At 49.1% G+C, this 24,528-nt stretch overlaps 1 protein-coding gene across 2 annotated transcripts in view; it reads left to right on the forward strand.

Annotated features, from left to right (window-relative positions):
• Positions 1-24,528, forward strand: part of LOC309346800 (protein-arginine deiminase type-2-like) — a 72,063-nt gene that overhangs the window by 12,281 nt on the left and 35,254 nt on the right. The window contains exons 1-6 of one of the 2 annotated variants that reach the window (XM_081871001.1): positions 4,967-5,122; positions 15,184-15,367; positions 16,992-17,064; positions 19,799-19,860; positions 22,465-22,582; positions 23,053-23,178. In XM_081871001.1, the coding sequence (XP_081727127.1) occupies positions 5,031-5,122; positions 15,184-15,367; positions 16,992-17,064; positions 19,799-19,860; positions 22,465-22,582; positions 23,053-23,178 (655 nt within the window). In that variant the 5' untranslated portion in view covers positions 4,967-5,030. Of the gene's footprint in view, positions 1-4,966; positions 5,123-15,183; positions 15,368-16,991; positions 17,065-19,798; positions 19,861-22,464; positions 22,583-23,052; positions 23,179-24,528 lie in introns of those variants that run through there. The other variant, XM_081871002.1, reaches the window with a different exon arrangement.

Genomic DNA, 24,528 nt, shown 5'->3' on the forward strand with positions numbered 1-24,528 from the left:
ATGTAGCTGCAACTCGCTAAGGAAAACACACTCTGCATATGCCCAGAGGCAACCAGCTTTTAAATAGATCCATATGTACTGGGTTTGCATCAGGGTGTTCTAAGCAGCTGTCAGAGTAAAACCCGCCTCAGATAATCAAGCCCTGCCCTAAAAACTTTGCAACCTACCCACAGCTGTGCTGGGGCCACCCAGGGACTCTGACTTCTGGAAGCCCAAATGCGTTCCCATTGCAAGTGTCCCTAGGAGCCCTTGTCCCCATGAGCTCTTCAGAGGAACAGCCAAGGTCCCTATAAATTCTGGTGCTTGATCCTCCAAATCCCGGCAGGAGGTAACCTGAGTCCTTTTTGGCACCATCGAAAACCCCACAATGGAGCACTTAGAAGAGATAAACAGTCTTGTTTATTTCAACCCACGAGAATCTGCACTTTGCAAAAAGAAAACAAGCCTTTCTGAATGCTGCTTTGTACATCTTGAAACAAACGAGCTTTCTGTGGGAATGTTCAGGGCGGCAGGAGAGGATATATTATTTATTAATATCCTTCCTAACTTGCGCTAGCAAGTTTCTTTGCTTAGCAGAGTTTAAATTCCCCCTTTACATGCACAGCAGATAGCTGGTTGCAAGCTCGTGTGAGCTTCTCACTATTGTACGATTCAGTCTGTATCAGTGCGTATCAGACTGTATCAGACTGAATTGTATGTTCCTGGTAAGTTCCCTTGAATCTCTCTTAAAAGAATAAAGACCCCACAATCTTATTCAAAGTCAATAAAGGTTTACTTACATCAGTTCACAGTTGAATCCCTGAAAGCAGACTTAGTCACAAGTACATGTGGATCTACCCCATATGGGGGGATAATCCCAGTGCTCCTGCTAGCTGAGAGCTAACAGAGCAGTCCTAGCTAAGAAGCTGGTCAAATGAAGAAGGAAGTGAAGAAGAAGGAGAGGGTGGCAGCATGCCTTGTCCTTTTGTTACCTGGACAGGTTAGGCCACGCCTACCTTCAATCACATGCAAAAGGAAGGATGCTCCAGCCAGGAGGAACAGGAAGTTTCAACTGGCTGGACCAAACATTCCCTCGCATGTCTTCTCTAGCATTTCAAGGAATGTTGTACTTGACTGCTCTTAATGGATTACATCCAGGGCTGTCTTAAGCATATCCGGCGCCATGGTTCAAAGATGCCTCCGGCGCCCCCCGTTTCCCAGAGTTGTTCTCCTCCCGCGGAGGCTTGGGAAGCAAGCTGCACTACCGCCAGCCATATAGTTGGCGGGGCACAGCTTCCATCCTAAGCCTCTGCAGGGATTGCTCTCCTCCCACTGAGGCTTGGGAGGCAAGCTGCATGCCCGCCAGCCATATGGTTGACGGGGCACAGCCGGCGGGCGTGCAGGGAAAGGGGAGGCTGCCGACAAAGTCGCACAGCTCCCCCACTTGCTGGGGTGCCCCTGAGAGGCCAGCGCCCTGGCACAACGCGCCAGTAAGACCAATAGGAAAGACGGTTCTGATTACATCCCACACTTTCTTGACATTTCCTTGTCATTGATTTCTTCATCGCCTTTCCAACAACCGGCTCAAGGCAATGCACACAACAGATGGTTAAAAACAGTTAAGGTACCTGTAATTACAGTATAGAGTTGAAAAGGACCCCCAAGCATCTAGTCCAACCCCTTGCAGTGCAAGAATCACAGCTACAGAATTCCTAACAGATGGTCATCCAGCTTCTGTTTAGAAACCTCCGATGAAGGAAAGTCCACCACCTTCTGAGGTGGTTAAAAGCATAAAAACAGCAAATGCATTTAAACTGAAGCTAAAACTGTACAAATTTGCAATGGGTGGGCACTCCAGGAGTGTACCCCAAATTTCCCCAAATTGCAGAGAAGGACTGTCCACTGGGGGTAGCTATTTCCCAGAGGAGTTTGTCTTCTCTCAAGAGCCCAAATCAACTTCCAAGCAATTGTGGTTAGATTACTGCAATGCACTCTGTGTGGGGCTTCCGTTGAAGATAGCTAGAGAACTACACCTGGGAGAGAATGTGGTTCCCTGGCTGTTGGGGGGGGGGGCGGGCGGCAGGGTTGGATAGTGAAATGGAATCACCCAACACAGATCTCGAAGGCACTGCAACTGGACCCAATTCAGGATTGGAAAGGTTGCAGCATTTGGGATTTTTTTGAGCCCAGGGAAAAGGCGAATAAGAGACAGCATGACAGAAGTTTATAAAATTATTCCTGGCATGGAGAAAGTGGGTAAATAATAGGTTTTCTCCCTCTCTCATACCACTAGAACTGGTGGGAAATTTGGAGAAAAAATTCTGCCCCACATCGGAGGAAGATGCTGAGCTCAGTTTACCCGCTAGCCTGATCCCCGTTCTTGTTACCCAGCAAATCTCCACGGACAGAGTTGTGGGGCGGGAACTGGATGGTAGTGGGGCAGGGGCAAAAGATTTCTATTCAGGGCAGCTGTCAATTTAGCACAATTAATGGTGACATTTGTGGCTTGCCAGTGGAGACACTCACTGCACCAGAATGTTGACAAGGTATTCACCCAGCTGAGTGGTGGCATGCGCTATTCTCCCCCAGATCCCCTGGCACCAACTCTGAATTTTTCTCCTGCAATCCACCCTGTCACCCACTCCACTTGCAAAGGCCCACCCATGTTGCGTATCTTAATTAAAGCATATATGGCCACAGCGACCTCAAAAGACTCTAGGTGGGCTCCCTCCTTTTTTTATTGAATTTTCCAGCTGACTGGTCTTGCCTCTTCCCCCAACCACCCACTTCATTTAGTTGTAATGCTTGCATTGTGGGGAGTTGGACGGGGCGACCCTGTTATAGGAATTTACAACAACCCTATGATTTGGTTTCATTTTAATTAGGAGAAAAGAAGCATTGCTGCCTCCGGCTGGGGAGGAAGAGCATATCCACATCAATGTTGTTGTTGTTTAGTCGTTTAGTGACCCCCTGGACCAGAGCACGCCAGGCACTCCTGTCTTCCACTGCCTCCCGCAGTTAGGTAAAACTCATGCTGGTAGCTTCGAGAACACTGTCCAGCCATCTCGTCCTCTGTCGTCCCCTTCTCCTTGTGCCCTCCATCTTTCCCAACATAGGGTCTTTTCCAGGGTGTCTTCTCTTCTCATGAGGTGGCCAAAGTATTGGAGCCTCAGCTTCAGGATCTCTCCTTCCAGTGAGCACTCAGGGCTGATTTCCTTAGGAATGGAGAGGTTTGATCTTCTTGCAGTCCATGGGACTCTCAAGAGTCTCCTCCAGCACCATAATTCAAAAGCATCAATTCTTCGGCAATCAGCCTTCTTTATGGTCCAGCTCTCACTTCCATACATCACTACTGGGAAAACCATAGCTTTCACTATACGGACCTTTGTTGGCAAGGTGATGTCTCTGCTTTTTAAGATGCTGTCTAGGTTTGTCATTGCTTTTCTCCCAAGAAGCAGACGTCTTTTAATTTTGTGGCTGCTGTCACCATCTGCAGTGATCATGGAGCCCAAGAAATTAAAATCTCTCAGTGCCTCCATTTCTTCCCCTTCTATTTGCCAGGCGGTGATGGGACCAGTGGCCATGATCTTCGTTTTTTTGATGTTGAGCTTCAGACCATATTTTGCACTCTCCTCTTTCACCCTCATTAAAAGGTTCTCACTTTCTGCCATCAAGGCTGTGTCATCTGCATATCTGAGGTTGTTGATATTTTTTCCGGCAATCTTAATTCCAGTTTGGGATTCATCCAGCCCAGCCTTTCGCATGATGAATTAGCTACTATCAATAGCTCCTCCATGAATCTGTCTAATGCTCTCTTGAAACCATCAAAGTCAATGGCCTTCACTGCCCTCCTGCAGGAGCGAATCCCATTCAGCTCTCCACTGCCTAAAGATGGACTTCCTTTTAGCGGTCCTGAATCTCCCAGGATTCCATCTGAAGGAAACAGCCCTCCTCTTTGCTGAGCATCCCAAGGAGCTTGGCAGTCCAAGGTAGACTTCTTCTGAACTTGGAGGCTCTACTTCTCTGCAATGTCAAATAGCCAGGGACGGACCTGCAGAAGACCCTCTTGGCCAAACATCTTGCCATCTACAGGGGCCAGCAAAATGCACATCTTTGCCCAAGTATGAATTCATCCCTTGACATCTATTTTTTAAAAAAATTGTCTACATCTTACCCAGAAGCACAGTTTGATTTCTTACTTACATTCATTTTTTTTTTTGACTTAAGCAGTAAATACCAGCAATGCTTTAAGGCCTAAGTAACTTTTCTTTGGAACTCTTGATCTGTTCCGAACTATATTATACTATACTTGGGGTTGGGCTAGATGACCGCTGGGTGCCCCTCCTACAATTCTGTGATTCCTTATCTGTGCATGCCTGGAAAGAATATAAAAACAGGGTTCTCTAGGATAGGGAGCAATAAAGCAGGCAGTCTGTTTATACAACAAATGTTAAAGAAATAATAAAATGTCACAGTCAGCATACTTAATAGTGCAAAGATTTTTGGGGCAAAAATGAAACTATTTCTCTGTTATGCCTGACAAATAAACCTCTCCCCCTGCATGGATTTGTTCACCTCCCCCACCTTCTTAAAAACAAACTATGGTCTTTCGGTTCCTGCTACTTAAAGCTTTTCCTATGTTTAAATCATGTTGCAAACCGCTGCGGCACATTTTTATTTTTTTTAGGACGCAGCGGTATATAAATGCTTTTGCAACTAGAGAAATGCGCTCTGCACCTGCTCAGAGGCACGGTGGGAGAGCCAAGCCCCAGGTGACCTCTAGGCGGCGCTACGCCGGGCGCTTCTCTGTCTCCGCAAAGAACTTAACACCCCCCACCCGTCCCCGACTTTGCTAAAAATACAGTTCCGTCTCTTTAATGGAGAGCAGGGCGATTTGCGCTCTCTCTCTCTTTTCAAATGGCTTTGATTGACAGCCTCCTCCCCCCCTCCCGCACCGAGGGGCGGGGCCGGGCTTAGGCAGGCAGCGGCCGGCGGGCGGCGGGACTCAGTGGCCACCTGTGGGACCAACCGAGGCGGCTCCTCCCGGCGCGATGGGGCGCGATCGGACGCTTCGGCTGCAGTTCGGGAACCGAATCGAGGTGGTTTGCGTGGTGGGCACTCGCCTCTGCACCGACGTCTATGGGTGAGGCCGCCTATACTTCCATCTCCCCCCCCAAAAAAAAAGTTTTGCATCTTCAGAAAGGGAACCCCCCGCCGCACCAGAAGGACCCAGCACGACTTTCCAGGGGAACTCTCCTGCGCGCGCCCTAAGTCTTAGGTCCTTTGGATCTCTCCTTCCCAAATAGCCCCACCCCCAAAAATTGCATCCTCCGAAGGCGACCCCCGCCGCTGCATAAAAGCACCCCCGAAAAGCACCTTTCTTTTCGATTCCCAGCCTCTATTTAGCCCAGCGTCTGCTGCCACCCCCCCAGCAAGAAATCCTTTTCAAAGCAACCCCTTCCTATACTGACACCCCCAACCCCCTGTTGGTTTTGCTGCGGGACCCTCACCATTACCCACCCCACCCCCATGCTGGCACCTGCCTATCCTCACCCATATTCCTTTAGTTCTGGCGATGCCCCCCACTTTCTAATCACCCCTCCCAGCAAAATGTCTCTCCACCATCTTCTTAGGTGCAAGCAGCCTCCTTTAGCATCACCTGTTATTGCCAGATATCGGTGCTCCGATTTTCATTTCCCTATACAATATTTGGGAGCCACACCCCACCCCCTGTTGCCGATATTTCCAGAGTCTGGAGAAACCCCCTGCTCACTGGCAGAGCAGCTGCCTTGCATGCAGAAGGTCCCAGGTAGGGATGGCAGAGGCGCCCTACACGAAATTCTTAGAGAACTCAGTACAGATACGTATATGTTTCCAAGGTGGTGGTTTGCCACTGGAACCCCCTTCCGATGTGCTGCATTTAAAACTTCGACCCCCACCTTCCCCTAAGGCATGGGTAGGCAAACTAAGGCCTGGGGGTCGGATCCGGTCCAATCGCCTTCTAAATCCAGCCCGTGGACGGTCCAGGAATCAGCGTGTTTTTACATTAGTAGAATGTACCCTTTTATGTAAAATGCTTCTCTGGGTTATTTGTGGGGCCTGCCTGGTGTTTTTACATGAGTAGAATGTGTGCTTTTACTTAAAATGCATCTCTGGGGTATTTGTGGGGCATAGGAATTCGTTCACTCCCCCCCCCCCAAAAAAAATATATAGTCCGGCCCCTGACAAGGTTTGAGGGACAGTGGACCAGCCTCCTGCTGAAAAAGTTTGCTGACCCCTGCCTTAAGGCCTCTCGGAAACCTTTCAGAATTATTTGCTGAGGTGTAGTGGTATGAAAAGTCTGTCTTTGGTTGGTTGGTGAAGGTTTGGAAAGTTCTGGCTATACAGGGCTATTTCTCCCTTGCAGCTTCGAAGCTGTGCTTAGGAATGAATACCTGCAGCTCCTTTAAGTGACTTGGCTCATTGATGAAACACTAACATGAATGGGAGCCCTGGGGGGGGGGTCTGTAGGAGAGGAGGCGTAAGGCAGCCAAAAGCAAGTGTTGGGCTAGGACCTGGGCGTCGAGTTCAAATCCAGCCCAGCCATGTGAAGCTTACCTGGTGACCTCGAAGGCCACCCACTGTCTCTCAGCCTAGCCTACCTCACAAGGTTGCTGTGAGGATTAAGAACAGGGAGGGGAAAACCTTGAGGAAAGGTGGGCTGTACATGGAATGATAAATTTAAGTGAATAACGGAGCATCAGCGGCGTAGCGTGGGTTGTCAGCACCCGGGGCAAGGCAAGTAATTGGTGCCCCCTAACCCGGGGCAAGGCAAGTAATTTGTGCCCCTAACCCCTAACCTGCCGCCGCTGCCAGCTTTTTCTTGCTGCTGCCTGGGCTGGGGTATTTACGGTAAGGTAGCCATGGCGGCGGCGGCAGGTCCGTGTCAGGTGATCTGAGGTGAGTTGCTGCTGGCGCTGCTGCCCAAACGACGCCGCTTGCCTGGAGGAGGAGGAGGGCAGGGAGGCGAGGAAAATGCAACATGGCCCAGCAGCTGCAGCAGCGGTGGCGGGGCTGTGAGGAGGGGCTGCCTGGCGCGCCCTTCCCAGCCCTGACGCGCGGAGACCGCGGGGAGCACTGAGAGCCGCTGCCTGCCGGATGCCTTCAGCCCGGACGCATGCACAGCTCGTCGGTTCCGCGAGACATGGGGCTCTGCTACAGCCTGCACCCGAGCCTGCGCCCCCCCACCAGATGTTGCGCCCTGTGCGGCCGGCCCCCCTGCAACCCCACGCTACGCCACTGCGAAGCATGCCTTGCTCACACCTGACGCCTTGTATATTCAGCTGTTAGCCAGCTAAGTATTACTCAGAACAGGCCCATTGGAGCTGAGTTAGCCATGTCCGTTGACTTCAATTGGTCTGCTCTTTGAGCAGGAATGGAACTTGCTACAGCCTATGGTTTTTGATAGCCACCTTCATGTTTGGTGTGACGCAGCATCCTGTGTTAACCTGCAGTTCTGCTGATTCCTCCACCGGCGGCTCATTGGGGAGATCCCCCTGCTGTATTTTTCCACGGAAGAGTGATCTTTCCTGAAAAACTGGAGCCTGCTTTGCCTTGGAGTCTTAGCTGTGGTTTTCAGCACCAGGACACCTCCTATACATACTAGGATGGGGCTCTGATTCCCCCCCCCTCCTCATGGAAAAGGGGGTTATTGACGACTACTAGACCCGATGGTTTTGCTCTGTCCTCCACATTCAGACGCAGCCATGCTTCTGAATCCCAGTTACTTGAAACGGCAGGAGGAGAGAGAGTTGCTCTTGTTTTTGAATCCTGCTTGTGGGTTTGGGCCACAGGATGCTGGTCTAGATGGGCCCCTGGCCTCATCCAACAGGCTCCCCTTACTTACATCTTTCCCCCATTATCCACTTTCCTTTACTCCTTTACTCCCTGTGGCAAAACTTCTCCTGTGGTCAGCTCAGCCACCCCAAGCAGCTGTTTGAGGTCAACCCGGGATTCCTTTCCCCGAGCATGGGAGTGTTGAGATTAGATCTCAATCCTTCAAATTCCTGCTCAAGTAAGGGGTTTCTTGGTGTCGTGAGTGGGTGCCAGAGATGGAGAGAGTGACCTGTCATCTCTGTCTCTGATGAGGGAGGGCTGTCAAGAGCCCTGTCTTCAGCACAGAGGTTTCAATGACAAATATATATACAGGATATATATATATTTAAAACCCCTTAGGCTTTCCAGACTCCAGCATGCTTTTCATGTCTTTGAACCGCCTGGAAATGACAAGCCCGTTGGTGCCGGGTGTATGAGGGTCTGTGGTAAGAGAGCAACACTCTGCATATGCTCAGGGGTTGCGCCTCCTTTAGGGTGTAAGGTTGTACATTTCAGGAGCAGAACAGAGCCTTGGGCTTGGTTCCGCTGTTAAATTCTAACATGCAAAGGAGCACAATCCTGGGCATGTTTTCCTCCTGAGTAAATCCCACTGTGTTCAGCGGGGTGTACTCCCAGCACAGGATGCATCCAGTGACACTCTTTAGTTCAGATTCCAGAGCTCTTTTACCTGCAATGGCAAACATTGTTTGTGTGCCATTGTAAAGGTGACACTTTCAAACCAAACATCCTCCTGGATGCTTTAGCTGAGATTCCTGCATTGTAGGGGGTTGGATTAGATGACCTTTGAGTTCTCTTCCAACTCTACAAGCCTATGATTCTATGAATGTTGTTAGACTAAAACTCCCACGATCCCTGACGGTTGACTGGGCTGGCTGCTGGGAGTTGAAATCCAGAAATAATACTTGGAGGGTCATCACTTGCCATCAATGCTCTTGGCTACCTCCATCACTGCTCTGCCGTTTTCTAACATAACGATGGGGAACCTGTGGCCCTCTACCTCCCATCCTTGGACCATTAACCAAACTGGTTGCTGAGGCTTATCAGAGATAAAGGTAAAGGGACCCCTGACCATTAGGTCCAGTCGTGACCAACTCTGGGGTTGCCGTTCTCATCTCGCTTTCTTGGCCGAGGAAGCCGGCGTACAGCTTCTGGGTCATGTGGCCAGCATGACTAAGCCGCTTCTGATGAACCAGAGCAGCGCACAGAAACGCCATCCACCTTCCTGCCAGAGTGGTACCTATTTATCTACTTGCACTTTGACATGCTTTCGAACTGCTAGGTTGGCAGGATCAGGGACCGAGCAACGGGAGCTCACCCCGTCGCGGGGATTCGAACTGCCGACCTTCTGATCGGCAAGTCCTAGGATCTGTGGTTTAACCCACAGCGCCACCAGCATTGTCTGCAGGGCCATCGGGTCCCTACTTGCCTTCACTGCCTCTGGCTACCTCCATTGCCAATCTGCCTTTCCAAAGGCAGAGGTGGGCAGCTTTAATGTCTCATCATCCCTGGTTACTGTTGGCCAGACTGGCTGCTGGGAACTGGGGTCCAATAGCACCTGAAGGGTGTTGGGTTCCCCATCCGCAAACTAGACCCTCACTTGCCTTTACTGCCCCTAGTTACCACCATCCTTGTCGTCATCCCTGACTATAGACTAGGCTGGCTGGAGTTGGGAGTCTAGCAACACCTTGAAAACCACAAGCTCCCCATCTCTGAACTAAGCCCTCGCTGGTCTTCACTGCCCCTAGCTACCTCCATCACCACTTTGCCTTCTAATGCAAGGATGGGCAACCTCCAGTCCTAGGACTTCAAAGCATTTAACATTCAGTGGCTCTAGAAAAGCGTTTTGCACAAGCTCAGATTACCATTTTACATCTAAGTGGGGAACTTCAGGTGCATTTTGCACCTGGCTGTCGGCCACTTGCAACCAAGCCAGGATGGCGCCTGACATCTCTACCATCTGCATGCCTGGGGATGCTTGGATCTTGACTGTTTTCTCACACTAATGCTCTGTCCTGTAGAATTCTATCTGTTGTTCTACTTTATCTGTGCAGTCAGAATGAATTTCAGGAACCAAAGTTCTTAACCTAGCTCAAGATGGTCACCTTAACTAGCCAGATGTTTAACTGAGAATCAATCACAGTCAGTCCATCGTTTGAAAAATAGGAGCCATCTTGCCCCAAACTTGCAACTAGACATTCCATTTTGGCTACTGCAACCTTGGTTTAAGGCGCCATTTGGTGCCTAGCTTACCGTATATACCTAAGTTTCTAAGACTGGGGAAGAGACATCGGGGCTCAAGGTTGCCTTGAAATCTATGCTCTGTAACCTCTCATCCCAAATCCTAGATGTAGAAGCTGGTAGTCTGGTTGTTTGGTGGCTAGGAATAGCGGGCAGTTTGCACATGTTCAGAGGTCTGTTTCGTTAGCTGTTTGTTTCGAGGTCCCCTCCCTTGCTTTGAAAACTGGCTCTGGGGGCTGAGCTGTATTGAGATGCCCCTTTACCCATTGCCTGTCTGTATTTTTGAACGGTCATCCATCCAGAGTAATCCTTTGTAAGCCTCCCCTGTCACTGCAAATGCTTGTTTGCAGCTGATTGTCCATTGTCCTGCTCGCTGAATGAGGCGTTTATGCCAGGCTTTCTGCCAGGGGCATTTGCAGATGGCACCGTCACCCTTTGTGTGATCTGTGTGTGTGTGTTTTAAGCAGTGGAGTTGCCAAGTCAGTTATGCCATTGAAAGTGGAATTCAGAGGGCTTTAAAGAATGCTTGTCTCTGCAGGATAATTTTTCTCCCTTTCCGATACTAAAAACACCCAGACTTCTGTGGTTAATCTTTATTACGTTTTGCTGGCCGGGGGCATGGTCATAGCTCAGGGACAGGACATCTGCCTTGCATGCAGAAGGTTCCAGGTTCAATTCCTTGGCATCTCCAGGCACATCTTGAGAGAGACCCCCTGAGTCTGAAACCCTGGAGCATCGCTGCCTGCCAGAGAAGACAGTGCTGGGCTAGATGGACCAACAGTCTGACTCACTGAAAAGTAGCTTCTTAGTTAGCCCTGCGTTCAGAACCATGGGGACTGGAATTTTGTTCAATTTTATGGCAAGGGTTGCAGCTCAGTGTGCCCAGCTTCAACCCCCTCTGGCAGCATTTCCAGCATTTTTAAAATTGCATTTTATATGTGTTTGTGCATTGAGTGCAAATCATAAAGGATCTGCTTTGATTGCATAGGTCAGATCGAAGGTCGTGCAAAGAGCATCTTTAATACAGTTTTGGTGCCCGTTTGGGAATGTAGTTGAATGAATGCAAATCCTTTTAAAAAAATACTCTGATTTCTTTTGTTTATGTGTGATATATTGGGGAAGATTCTGGGTGGCATCTGAAATTACTTTTTTTTTTTTTTTTGGCTTTTCAGAGAGCAGGGCTAGGATGTCAACTGCCCAGAGCTTTTGGGGCATGTCGACAGGACGTCAGTCCTGGGTGTAACCAAGGAGGAAGCTGTGTGCTGCAAGCAGCAGGTTCCAACTGCCCTGGGGTTTCTCATTATCAGCTTCAATCTGCTGTGTCAACTGCTGCTGCTGCCCCTCTCCTCCCGTCAAGGAGTTGCAGTGGGCTGGTGCTGGCACTCGGGTCCCTTGCTAATGCAGAATCCAGCTGCCGCTGTCAGGGGTCTAGTTGACGCAGCATTTAAAAATAGATGTGGGAAGCTTAGGGGTGTTATGCAATGGCTCCCAAAAGGGTGAAGTGGGTGGGTCAGCCAGCCACCAAAGATCCAAAAGAGGAAGGGGTTCAGGTTACTTCCCCTGACCTTGAAGCTGCACTACAGAAGCAAACCTGAGGCTGGGGTGCGTAGAAATCTGGACGCTTAACGATGATAATCGCATTCTTCGGAGATCGTATTTTCTTAAACCTGTGTCGTCTGGCGGTTCACGTTCAACACAAGCTTGTCCCGATTTGTAGCAGAGCGAGGGTCCTTGCTTTGAGGGTCGTAGCTCAGGTTTGGCAGGGCCCAGGAAGAGTTGAAATCTCAAGTCTTGCAAGGAGAGGCTGTCTATCAGACAAGGAATGTGTCCCTCAAAGCAATCCAAAGGAGAACTGGGGGAGTGGGGGAGAGAGAGAGAGAGAGAAAAACACAATAAGTAACTGGCATATTATTGGAATCATATAATTGTAGAGTTGGAAGGGACCCCAGGTATGATAAGAAATTCAATATTACCGTATTGGCCCGAATATAAGCCTGACTTTCCCCCCAAATTCCAACTGTGAAAAGTTAAAGTGCGGCTTATATTCATGACCTTATGGTATGCAGCCAGGAGTGTGGGGCTCCGGCAATGCAGCATGGCTCCCACCCCCCAGTATTCAGTCAGGAGCAGCAAGGAATGGAACTGCTTATATTTGGGTACAGATAGGTAGCCGTGTTGGTCTGCCATAGTCAAAACAAAACAAATTCCTTCCAGTAGCACCTTAAAGACCAACTAAGTCAGTTCTTGGTATGAGCTTTCGTGTGCATGCACACTTCTTCAGATTCTTTATATTTGGGTATTTTTTCTTTTTCTCCCCCCCCCCCCCAATTTTAAAGGTGTGGCTTCTATTCAGGTGCGGCTTATATTTGGACCAATGCGGGATTTCTATGTTGTTGGTGTATGTTTTGAAATAAAAAAATTAAGGTCTTATATATATAATAAATGTTCATAACAGCATATATAAACCACATGTCTGAAACCCCACAGAAAAAGTCCTGAAACCATTTTGTCCCTCCCACATTGACCTCAAAAATTTCTCTGCAAGGTCGAAGGAAAATGGAAAAGCTTCCCCATTGTCTTTTCCTTCACAAATCCTGTCTTAAGGGTATGTCTGTGTATGAATAGGGTGAGCCTGTGACCTGCCTCAGGAACTAAGTACTTAATCATTACAAAAGACTGGTCAGGCTCCCCAGGGTATCCAATCAAGTAAGCATTAACAGATAACCTGCCATACAGGAGGTATGCAACACACTCAGATTTCTGCTTTAGCCCGCCCTTTCTGTGATGTGGGTATGCTGTTTCTGGGGGGTGGGCTTTGGCTACAACCCTTCTGTGATGTAGGTATGATGTATCTGGGGGTGGTCTTGGACTCCAGGGCGGGCAATTTAAAATGTCTATATAAGGGCGGGCACACCTTTGTTCTGGGTGGTCCTCCTTTCCTGCGGGTGAGGGGAGCGCCCTGTTGCAACAGTTCAATAAAAGATCAGGCTTACCAGCTGCTTTGCTTCTCAATAGTCTCTGGTTGGCCTCTGATCTTTCCTCCGACTGATGAAGAACCTACAAAGGACTCTGTAAGGGCTCTTGTGTCCCCCATAAGGGAATAAGGGCAGATTTTTGTTTATTACAGTTTCTATTGCGGGTAGGAGGGCTGGAGTCCATATGCTGCCTCTCTTGAAGCTTCAGGAGTCACCAGGAGCATTTTGCACCTGGCTATCAGCAACTTGCAACCAAGTGCAGATGCCAGGGCTCCAGGATAGCACAATCTGGAGGTGCATGCCTGGGGAACCTTGGATCTTGCCTGTTTTCACAAACTAGCAACACAATCGTGTAGAACCAAAAAGTAATACAGTGGTACCTTGGGTTACATACGCTTCAGGTTACAGATTCCACTAATCCAGAAATAGTGCTTTATGTTAAGAACTTTGCTTCAGGATAAGAACAGAAATCGGGCTCCAGCGGTGCGGCGGCAGCAGCAGGCCCCATTAGCTAAAGTGGGTGCTTCAGTTTAAGAACAGTTTCAGGTTAAGTACGGACTTCCGGAATGAATTAAGTACTTAACCCGAGGTACCACTGTACTGAAAAATGTGACTTTAGAGCTGTCTGGCCGAAAAAAAATGGCAAGCAGGCATTCTGTTTTGGCAACTGTAACTCTGGTTTAAGGAGCCATTCGGAACCCAGCTTATATATCTGAGTTTCTCACACTGTCGCCAGGTATATCTAGGAAAGGGCGAGGAAAGAGGCGGAGCTCTGCACATCATGCGAAATCTGCTGCGGACCGTACAGCTATGGTGGCAGTAAATCTCTCCCACTAACAGAGACATCTTTGGCTCTCCTGGCTTGGAGTCTTTTCCAGCACATGTGTGCAAGATTAAATTCGCTCTCTTTTTCAAGGGTTGAGTTCTCCCAGAGTAGGATTGCTCCTTCCATGCCAGCTGACAGAGCTGGCGAGTGGAGGATGAAAGGAGGCGCAGTGGGGAAAGCTGCAGGTCAGTGTAGACAACACTAGATGAGATGGACCGAGAGTCTCTTTCTATACTCCTGTTTAAATCAGCCTTCTGTCAGAACAATGAGGACTAGAAGCTTGCTTTATTTTTAAAGAAAAGACCATGGCTCATGTGGGAGAGCACTTGGTTGCAGGTGGAAGGTCCCAGGTTTGATCCTTCAGAGGGTCTAAAGACTTCCTGTCTCTAACAACAACAACAATAATAACAACTAATAATTTATTATGTATACCCTGCCCATCTGGCAGGGTTTCCCCAGCCACTCTGAGTGGCTCCGAACAGAATATTTAAAACACAATCAAACATTAAAAACTTCCCTAAGCAGGGCTGCCTTCAGATGTCTTCTAAAAGTCAGATAGTTGTTTATTTCCTTGACAACTGATGGGAGGGCGTTCCACAGGGTGGGCGCCACTACTGAGAAGGCCCTCTGCCTGGTTCCCTGTAATCTCACTTCTCTCAGGGAGGGAACTGCCAGAAAGCCCTCGGAACTGGACCTCAGTGTCCAGGCTGAACAATGGGGGTGGAGATGCTCCTTCAGGTACACAGGGCCAAGGCTGTTTAGGGCTTTCAAGGTCAGCACCAACACTTTAAATTGTGCTCAGAAATGTACTGGGAGCCAATGTAGGTCTTTCAGGACCAGTGTTATATGGTCTTGGCGACCGCTCCCAGTCACCAGTCCAGCTGGAGAGCTGTTTCTGCTGGTCAGTGAAGTCAGTCAGTCAGTCAGTCAGTCATGTGCTAGGTAGACTGATGGGCTGGCCCAGTAATAAGGCAGCTTCCTCTGTTCTTATTTAAATCGACTCACCCTTCAAAACCATGAGGACTGGAGTCTTCCTGTTGTGCACCACCCCAAGCAGCAAGAAGCAAGAGACTCTGGGGGTTCCAGGTGCTTCCCGGGGGGAAAAGATGGAGGAAGAAGAGGAGAATCAAAGCTTGGGCAATGTTGTGGCTGTGACCAGAGAATGAAGTCAATGCAAATGTAGATTGTAGGCTCTCTGGGGCAAAGACTGGGGGAATTTCAGGGTTCAGTGCTGGATCTGCAAACACCCAGTTTCACATCACCACTCTCCTTCCGCCTGCTCCCTTACAGAGCAGCTCCTGCCGACGCAGTCACATTCGCTGTGAAGCACTCAGATGATGTCGAGGTCGAAATCATCAGCGACGGCCAATCAGAGCATGCCCCTGCCAATGGCGGAAAGCAGTGGCCTCTGGACCCCAAGACCACCTTAAGTATACAGATGACGCGTCCCAGCACCGAGGCCAACGACAACAAAGTAAGAGACATTCCCACACTCGTTACTTCCCTGAGCTCCTAGTTCTTTAGCTGTGATTACTGCACTGCAAAGGCTTTGACTAGATGGCCCTTTGGATTCCCTTCCCACTCTACAATTCTGTTACAGTGGTACCTCAGGTTACATACGCTTCAGGTTACAGACTCCGCTAACACAGAAATAGTACCCCGGGTTAAGAACTTTGCTTCAGGATGAGAACAGGAATAGTGCTCCAGCAGGAGGCCCCATTAGCTAAAATGGTGCTTCAGGTTAAGAACAGTTTCAGGTTAAGAACGGACCTCCAGAATGCATTAAGTTCTTAACCCGAAGTACCGCTGTATTCTACAAGTACAGTGGTGCCTCGCAAGACGAAATTAATCTGTTCCGTGAGGCTCTTCGTCTAGCAGTTTTTTTGTCTTGCGAAGCAAGCCCATTGACAGCTTAGCGGATTAGCGCTATTAGCGGTTTAGCGGCTTTTAGTGGATCAGCTGATAAGCGGCTTAGCGGCTTAGGAAAAGGGTGGGGGGAGCCACAGGAACTCGCAAGACATTTTCGTCTTGCGGAGCAAGCCCATAGGGAAATTTGTTTTGCGAAGCGCCTCCAAAACGGAAAACCCTTTCGTCTAGCGGGTTTTCCGTCTTGCGAGGCATTCGTCTTGTGTGGCACCACTGGATCAGGACTTGCAGGATTTTTATTTACAAATGTACAGCTTAATCAGGACAGGTACCAAGCAGGCAGGCACATGGTGAGGCAGAGATGGGGGCCTTTGCTGAACAAATGCAAACACTGCAGTTTAAATTCACCTTTTAGGGAGCATCAGCTGCCGCTGAGTAAACATGCACCAGTTTCTTGGCAGTTGTGTGGGGCAAACGTGTAGGGTCATGTGAATCTATTGTTTCAGTTCTGCTTCCAGCTGATTGCAAAACTGAAATCACTCTTGGTGTCTCTAAAGGGGCCGTGTGTGGCAAGGGCTGTGGTTTTGTGCCAGTCCCCTAATGCTGCAAGCTGCATCCTCAAAAATACCAAGGCAGGCAGTTATTTTCCTGGCATAGAGACTGCAGAGCTCTAAGCTAGGAAGGACTGGCGGTGAACATGCAGCTGACCCTTACCTGGCACAACGTATCCTTGGATCCCTTTTCCATTTCATAGGATTGTAGCGTTGGAAGGAACCCTGAGCATCATCTAGTCCAACCCCCTGCAATGCAGGAATCACAGATGGCCACCCAACCTTTGCTTTAAAACTGCCAAGGAAGGGGAATCGACCACCTTCCGAGGGAGGCCATTGTGCTGTCGAACAGCTCTTGGTGTCAGAAAGTTGTTCATTTATTGTAACTTGAATTTATTGGTTTGGATCCTACCCTCCAGAACAGGAGAAAACAAGCAATGTTCCCTCTTCCATGGGACAGCCCTTAAGATAGCTGAAGATGGCTATCGTATCTCCTCTCAGTCTCCTCGAGTCTAAACATACCCAACTCCTTCGACCATTCCTCATAAGGATTGGTTTCCAGACCATCATCATCTTGGTCACCCTCCTCTGCAAATCTCCCAGCTTGTCAATATAGTTCTAGGTTGTCTCTTTGGCTTTTCAAAACTTTAACTCTGCATTGTACCTTCTTTCCTTCCTCAGGTAACTGTGGGCTACTATGGTGAGAATGGAGGCCACCCCATTGACCAAGCTGGTGTTTTCCTGACAGGAATTGGTAAGTATGAAGATGTGCTTTCCCCCTCTCTTTCTCTGTCTTTCCCCCTAGGATCATAGAGTAGGGAAGGACCAGATGGCCTTCCAAAATCTGCTTAGAAACCTCCAGCGAAGGAGTGTCCACAACCTCCCAAGGCACTCCGTTTCACTTTCTAAAGGTCTTGCTGTCAGAAAGTTATTCCTGATGTTGAGATATTTGAGAGACAGCTATCCTGTCACCTCTGTCTCCTCTTTTCCGCGCTAAACATACCCAGATCCGTCAACCATTCCTCATCTGGCTTGGTTTCCAGACGCTTGATCATCTTGGTTGCCCTCCTCTGCACGGATTCCAGTTTGTCAATATCCTTCTTAAATTATTGTGCCCAGTATTGGACACAGTATTCCAGGTGTAGTCTGACCAAGGCACAACAGAGTGGTACGATTACATCGGGACCCTAGACTTCTGTTGATGCAACCTAGAATAGCATAAGCTTTTTTTGCTGCTGCAACACACTGTCATGTTAAGCTTGTGGTCCACTAAGACCGCTAGATCCTTTTCACATATACTACTGGCAAGCCCATCTTACATTTGTGCATTCAGTTCTTCCTGCCTAAGTGCAGAACCTTACATCTGTCCCTGTTGAAATTCATTTTGTTAATTTGGACCCAGTTCTCCAATCTGTTACGGTCATTTGGAATCCTGATTCTGTCTTCTGCGGCATTAGCTACCCCTCCCAGTTTGGTGTCCTCTGCAAAGAGGCAGCTTTTGTCTCCCCACCAAGGAATTGTCGTCTGACACAGCTAAGAAACTTCCACTGTCAGAGGCTGCCATTCTTCTGAATCCCAGTTGCTGGAGGGCAGAGGGTTCTTGTGCTTGGGTCCTGTTTGCAGACTTCCTATGGGGGTATCTGGCCGTCGAGTGTGAGAACAGGATGCTGCGTTAGATGGGCCATCGGCCTGATCCTGCAGGCTGTTTTTAGGATCTTACGCTATGCTTCTATCAAGCGGTTTTAAACTCTTGCTAAACAAAACAACTCTGAGCTGGCACCCTGGAATTCCTGGCTGCATCTGAAAGAACCTACCAGTGCTGGTTGTGGAGGCGGTGGAGCAATTTTTATCTACAGCTGTACCTTTGTTCTTGAACGGAATCCGTTCTGGAAGTCCATTTGACTTCCGAAAATGTTCGAAAACCAAGGTGCGGATTCCGATTGGCTGCAGGAGCACATTCAGCTTCTGAAAAAGGTTTGCACACCGGAACGCTCACTTCCGGGTGTGCAATGTTCGGGAGCCAAAACGTTCGAGTCACAAGGAGTTTGAAAACCAAGGTACGGCTGCATTCATTTTGCTCTGGCCTTTTTTGTGAAAGCAGGGAGCTCCTTCCACCCCAGCTGTGCTGGCTCTTGTGGCCGTCGCTCCAGAGAAACCGTAGCTGTAAGCGTTGTCCCTCTGGTCTCCAAGGCAGCAGCGAAAACAGCTCTCCAGCAATGCCGGGGTTGTCTCACATGATGGGTCCAGATGCCGTCGGGAAACCGGATAGTTGGCCCGCCTTGAAAGGTGGGTGGGTGGGTGGGGTGTATGTTACTGGACTCTTGAGCCAGGCTAGTGAGGACTGTCTTACCACACACACACACACACAAGCTTTGTTACTTACTCTTAAAGGTAAAGGGACCCCTGACCATTAAGTCCAGTCGTGACCGATTCTGGGGTTGCGGTGCTCATCTCGCTTTATTGGCAGAGGGAGCCAGCGTACAGCTTCCAGGTCATGTGGCCAGCATGACTAAGCTGCTTCTGGCAAACCAGAGCAGCGCACGGAAATGCCGTTTACCTTCCCCCCTGGAGCGGTACCTATTTATCTACTTTCACTTTGACGTGCTTTTGAACTGCTAGGTTGGCAGGGGCAGGGACCGAGCAACGGTGGGATTTGAACAGCTGATCTTCTGATTGGCAAGTCCTAGGCTCTGTGGTTTAGACCACAGTTCCACCCGTGTCCCTACTTACTTTTAGAATCATAGAATTGTAGAGTAGGAAGGGATCCCCGAGGGTCATCTAGTCCAACCCCCTGCAATGCAGGAATCCCAACTGAAGCATCCATGACAGATGGCCTTCCAACCTCTGCTTAAAAACCTCCAGCGGAAGAGTCCACCACCTTCTGAGGGAGTCCATTCCACAGCTAAGGTTTAGTCGGAATATCCTCATTTGAATCCATCCATTTGGGTCCTGCCCTCTGGAGCAGCAGAAAACAAGCTTGCTCCCTTTTCTGCGTGCTCCTTGAGGACTAGCGCCTTGCATTATTTTTAGCAGGAGGCAGTAGCTCGGTGGTGCAGCACCTGCTTTGCATGCAGAAGGTTCTGGGTTCAATCCCCAGCACCATCTCCAGGTAGAGCTGGGGAAAGACTCCCTGTCTGAAGCCCTGGAGAAGCTGCTGCCAGCCAGTGTAGACACTGCAGGGGTAGGTGGACCAGAGCTCTGGCACATCAGAAGGCAGCTTCCTAGGTTTTTAAATAAGCCCATCATTCAGATCCATGAAGGGTGGGATATTAGGGGGGAAAGCACAGTAGTAGCATGGAACTGTTATAGATGGATCAGGAAACTGGGAAACTACCCAATATCTGGCTTTTCTCTCTAAGTAAAGGTAAAGGTACCCCTGACCGTTAGGTCCAGTTGTGGACGACTCTGGGGTTGCGGTGCTCAGGAAATGTCCCTGATATGCCACAAAGTGGGAAGGGCTTGCTGACTTGACTTTTGTATTTTTCTAGAGATTTCTCTGGATGTCGATGCTGACCGCGATGGGGTGGTGGAGAAGAACCACCCCAAAAAGGTGAACATTTCCTCCTGCTTTTGTTTGTATAGAGGTTTGCAAAGATGTGGTGAAGAGATTTAAAAAAATAAATGCCGGGGGGGGGGGTAACCCAGCTTTCAATCCCTTCACCAGCCTGATCAGTGCTTTTTTCCCTAAAGAAATGTTATGGGGTACTCTCATTTTCCTACTCATATTGAATTATTGCCCCTCAATGAGGCCAAACTTAGATTACCAAATGTTTAGGGGTTTGCATACCCCTGCGTCCCCCCAGGAAAAAAAGCACTGAGCCTGATGCTCTCCGCCTGTTTGGAATCACAACTCCCACCATCCAGTGCCACCGGAAACACTCTCTCTGTGCCTGATGGGTGTTATAGTTCATCACAGCTCAAGAGGCACCCAGGTGGGTGATGGCCGGACTAAGGTCACTTGCTGGGCCCGGCACAGAGCTGGCCCTTGGCTTCCTAGGATGGAAGCAGATCATTTGAAGCTCTTCTTCGTGACACTAAGCTCTCCTCTCTGAAATCCGAATGCTGAAATCTGCCTGAAATCCTGGAGAGCTGCTGCCAGTCAGAGTAGACTGTACTGATGCATGGACCAGTGGTCTGACCTGGTGAAAGGCAGCTTCCTTGTAATATCTTAACTTTCAGGACTGGGTCATCTGCCTCCTTAGTGCCCACCTGCAATGCCTGATCCCGGTTGTGTGCTTCTGTCCCCAAAGCCTTGCGGAAACGGGACAGCTCTCCTTTCCAACCAGCCGTCCGGGGAGGTGGGGGCACAGGACGGAGTCAAATGGGGTTAGCCCTCAGCCCTGCGAGGCATTTAAATTGCCATGAAAAGCTCCCATGGAAAGGCTGGGACACTCTGTACGAAAGGGGAGCCTCCCGCTCTGCTCTGCCCTGCCCTGCCACCCGTCCTTTGGCACAGAGGCTCTCCATTCCTCCAGGCTCCCTGCTGAGGTGAGGCAGCGATCCCTCTGGGCTGCAACGCTCCTTGGAAATTGCCTCTTACTACCCTGGGGTCAATCGGGGCAGAATGCTGTGCCCAACAGAACTGCAACACAGAGCCTTCCTTAGAATCTGACTCCCAAGGAAAAGTGGCACTGAGTGTCCCAGCCACTGTTTAGGAGTAGAACGTCAGAAAAACCCCATGCTGATCAGGCCAATGGCTAATAATAATAATAATAATTTTATTATTTGTACCCTGCTCATCTGACTGGGTAGCCTCAGCCACTATGGGCAGCTTCCAAAATGCAGTGGTACCTCGGTTTTCGGATGTCTCCGTTGCCAAACGTTTTGGTTTTCAAATGCCAAAAACCCAGAAGTAAACACTTCCATTTTTGCACGTGCCTCAGAAGTCCAATGGCTTCCGCTGCATGTTTTTCAATTTTCTCAACTGAATTGGCAGACAACCCTTTGCGCCTCAGTTTTCGAACGTTTTGGAAGTTGAACGATCTTCCGGAACGGATTACGTTCGAGAATCGAGGTACCACTGTATACACAAACATAATAAAACATTAAATATTTTTTAAACTTCCATATACAGGGCACCGCCTTCAGATATCTTCTAAAGGTTGTATAGTTACTTATTAACTCCATACCCTCCAACATTTCCCTGATGGAAAAAGGGATGTCCTAAGGAAAAGAGGGACAGTCCGAGATCAAATCGGAAACTGGGACAGCTTCTGTAAATCCAGGACTGTCCCTGGAAAATAGGGACACTTGGAGGCTCTGCAAAATGATTGTCAATCTCACTGAGACAACTGATTAAATTTTTAAAATTTACTTATTTATTTCACAATGGACATTGCTTGGTTGTAGAAGGGGGGGAAATCCTCAAAGGTAAAACGATACAATTATCCATAAGAATAATGATTTTTTAAAAAATCATTGAAGGCCAATGCATGCAGAAACTCACTGACGAACCCACAGTAATTGGGTCACAAATCTGCAAGAGCAGAATGTGCTGCTTTGTATAGTTACTCATCTCCTTGATATCTGACGGGGAGGACACCACCCTTACTTCTTGCAGGGAGGGAACCTCCAGAAGGTCCTCAGAGCTGGACCTCAGTGTCCGGGCAGAACGATGGAGGTGGAGACACTCCTTCAGGTATACTGGGCCGAGGCCGTTTAGGGCTTTCAAGGTCAATGCCAACACTTTGAATGGGGAGCTTACTACAAGCCAATGTACGTTTTTCAGGACCAATGTTTAGACAGTCCTGGCGGCCACTCCCAGTCAGCTGCGTTCTAGATTGGTTGTAGTTAACTGATGGAGAACGTCCAGCGGGCAGTGGGGAAACAGAATTTATCTTATTGGCTTAGCACTGGTTCAAATGAGAAAAGCAAAAAGGGGAAACGCTTTGCCCCATTCTGCTGGCTAAAGAGGCAGTGGTGATGTAGTGGTTGGAGTGTTGGACCCAGGAGAGACAATGGTTCAAATCTGGCCCCCAGCCCCCCGGACTCAGCCATGAAACATGTTGGAGTAACCCTGGGCCCAGTCACTGCCTCTCAGCCTAGCCTACCTCGCACGGTTGTTGTGGGGATTAAATGACGAGAGGGAGAGCCACCTTGAACTCCTTGGAGATGAAAGTGCCATCGAAATGCAGTGAAAGTGTTGCCATTCCAGGCGGTGTGGACGTGGGGTCCAGATGGGCAGGGTGCCATTCTGCTGGTGAACTGCGATACGGAAAATCCATATACCGGAAAGGAGGACTGCCAGGATGACAAAGTCTTCTCGAAGGATGGTAGGTGGGGGTCTGCTGAATCCTGAAATCCGTTTTTTCCCCCGTAACAGTATTTTATTATTTTTCCAATCTAGAAAGTTACGTTTGTTACTCAGCAATTACATTCTAATTCAACAAAAATAGTGACTTCCTCCTCACCCGACATTGATGTTTGTAACTCAAATTACATACAATTGTGTCTTAAGGTTCCGCCTTACCTAATTTCACCCTCTCTCACATGTTTCTTAATATATTCTGCTATTTTCTTGCACTTCAAAATGATCCTTGCATTTGGGAAATAACATTTTATATAGGCTAGAAAAGGGTTCCTGGTCTTTAAAGGAGTCTAGATTTGTATCAGCGCCGTCAATTTTGCCACCTCTATGTATTCCAAGATTTTCATCACAAATTCCCAAATCCTGATGTGCATTTCTCTTTTCTTTTCCTCTCCACCCTTTCCTCTCTCTGTCTCGGGCATCGAATCCCCACAGACCTGGAAGACATGTCCCGTATGTTCTTGAGAACAAAAGGCCCTGACCGGCTGCCTCCAGGCTACGAGATGGTCCTCTACATTCCGCTGTCCGACTGTGACAAAGTTGGGGTCTTTTACCTGCAGAGTAAGTGGGCTGTCTGTTTCCGCTCTCTTTGTTGTGGTGTTTTTACTGCAAGAGTCATCAGAACATAAGGAGAGCCTGGCAGGTGGATCAGGCCCAGTGCCGGCTCTGGTCCAGCCTCCAGTTTTTGCATTGGCCACCCCAAAGAGAAGCCTACAAGCAGGATCCAAGAATAAGAGCCCTCTCCCCACCTGCAATTTCTAGCAACTGAGATTCAGAAGCATTGCTGCCTCTGACCATGGAGGCAGAGCGGAGCCATTGTGGCTGGTAGCCATCAATAGCCTTTTCCTCCCCCTCCTCCTCCTCCTCCTCCTCCTCCTCCTCCTCCTCCTCCTCTTCCATGAATTGGTCCAATCCTCTTTTAAAGTCATCCAAGCTAGTGGCCAGGGACACGGGTGGCGCTGTGGGTTAAACCACAGAGCCTAGGACTTGCCGATCAGAAGGTTGGTGGTTTGAATCCCCGCGACGGGGTGAGCTCCCGTTGCTCGGTCCCTGCTCCTGCCAACTTAGCAGTTTGAAAGCACGCCAAAGTTCAAGTATATAAATAGGTACCACTCCGGCGGGAAGGTAAACGGCATTTCCGTGCGCTGCTCTGGTTCGCCAGAAGCAGCTTCATCATGCTGGCCACGTGACCCGGAAGCTGTACGCCGGCTCCCACAGCCAATAAAGCGAGATGAGCGCCACAACCCCAGAATTGGTCACAACTGGACCTAATGATCAGGGGTCCCTTTACCTTTTAAGCTAGTGGCCATCATGGACCCTGTGGAAGGGAGTTACACAGTTTAACTGTGCGTTGCGTGAAAAAGTCCTTCCTTTTATCCATAGAAGTTCCCACCATTCATCTTCATTGGATGTCCGCAAGTCACAAGAAAGATCGAGGATGGCTTTTCATATCTGTCGTGTCGTATCTTGCACGCCTTTTCTCTATGCTAAAATGTCCCCAATGCTGCGACCTTTCCTCATAAGGGAACCGCTCCATCCCCTTGATTGATTTGGCTGCCCTTTTCTGAACCTTCCTCGATATCATTTTTGAAGTGAGGTGACCAGAATTGTCCACAGTATGGCAAGCGTGGATGCACCATAGATTCACATGGGCAGTTTAATTTTGAGGACAACATCCTGGCAGAAGATTCTATGGGGGTTGTGCTATTCCTTTCCTCACTTTTCTGGGTGTTGACCGAGCCCCCTGTCTCTTCGGGACCACACAGCAGGGGATCTGTCTCCCTCTTCCAGCTTCTCTGTCTAATTCAGAAGTTGGGTGGCCATCTGTCATGGAAGCATTGGTTGAGAGTCCTGCATTGCAGCAGGTTGGACTAGATCAGGCATAGGCAAACTCGGCCCTCCAGATGTTTT

This window comes from Podarcis erhardii (genome assembly GCF_964252035.2).
Source record: "Podarcis erhardii genome assembly, chromosome: 7".
NCBI lineage: Eukaryota > Metazoa > Chordata > Lepidosauria > Squamata > Lacertidae > Podarcis > Podarcis erhardii.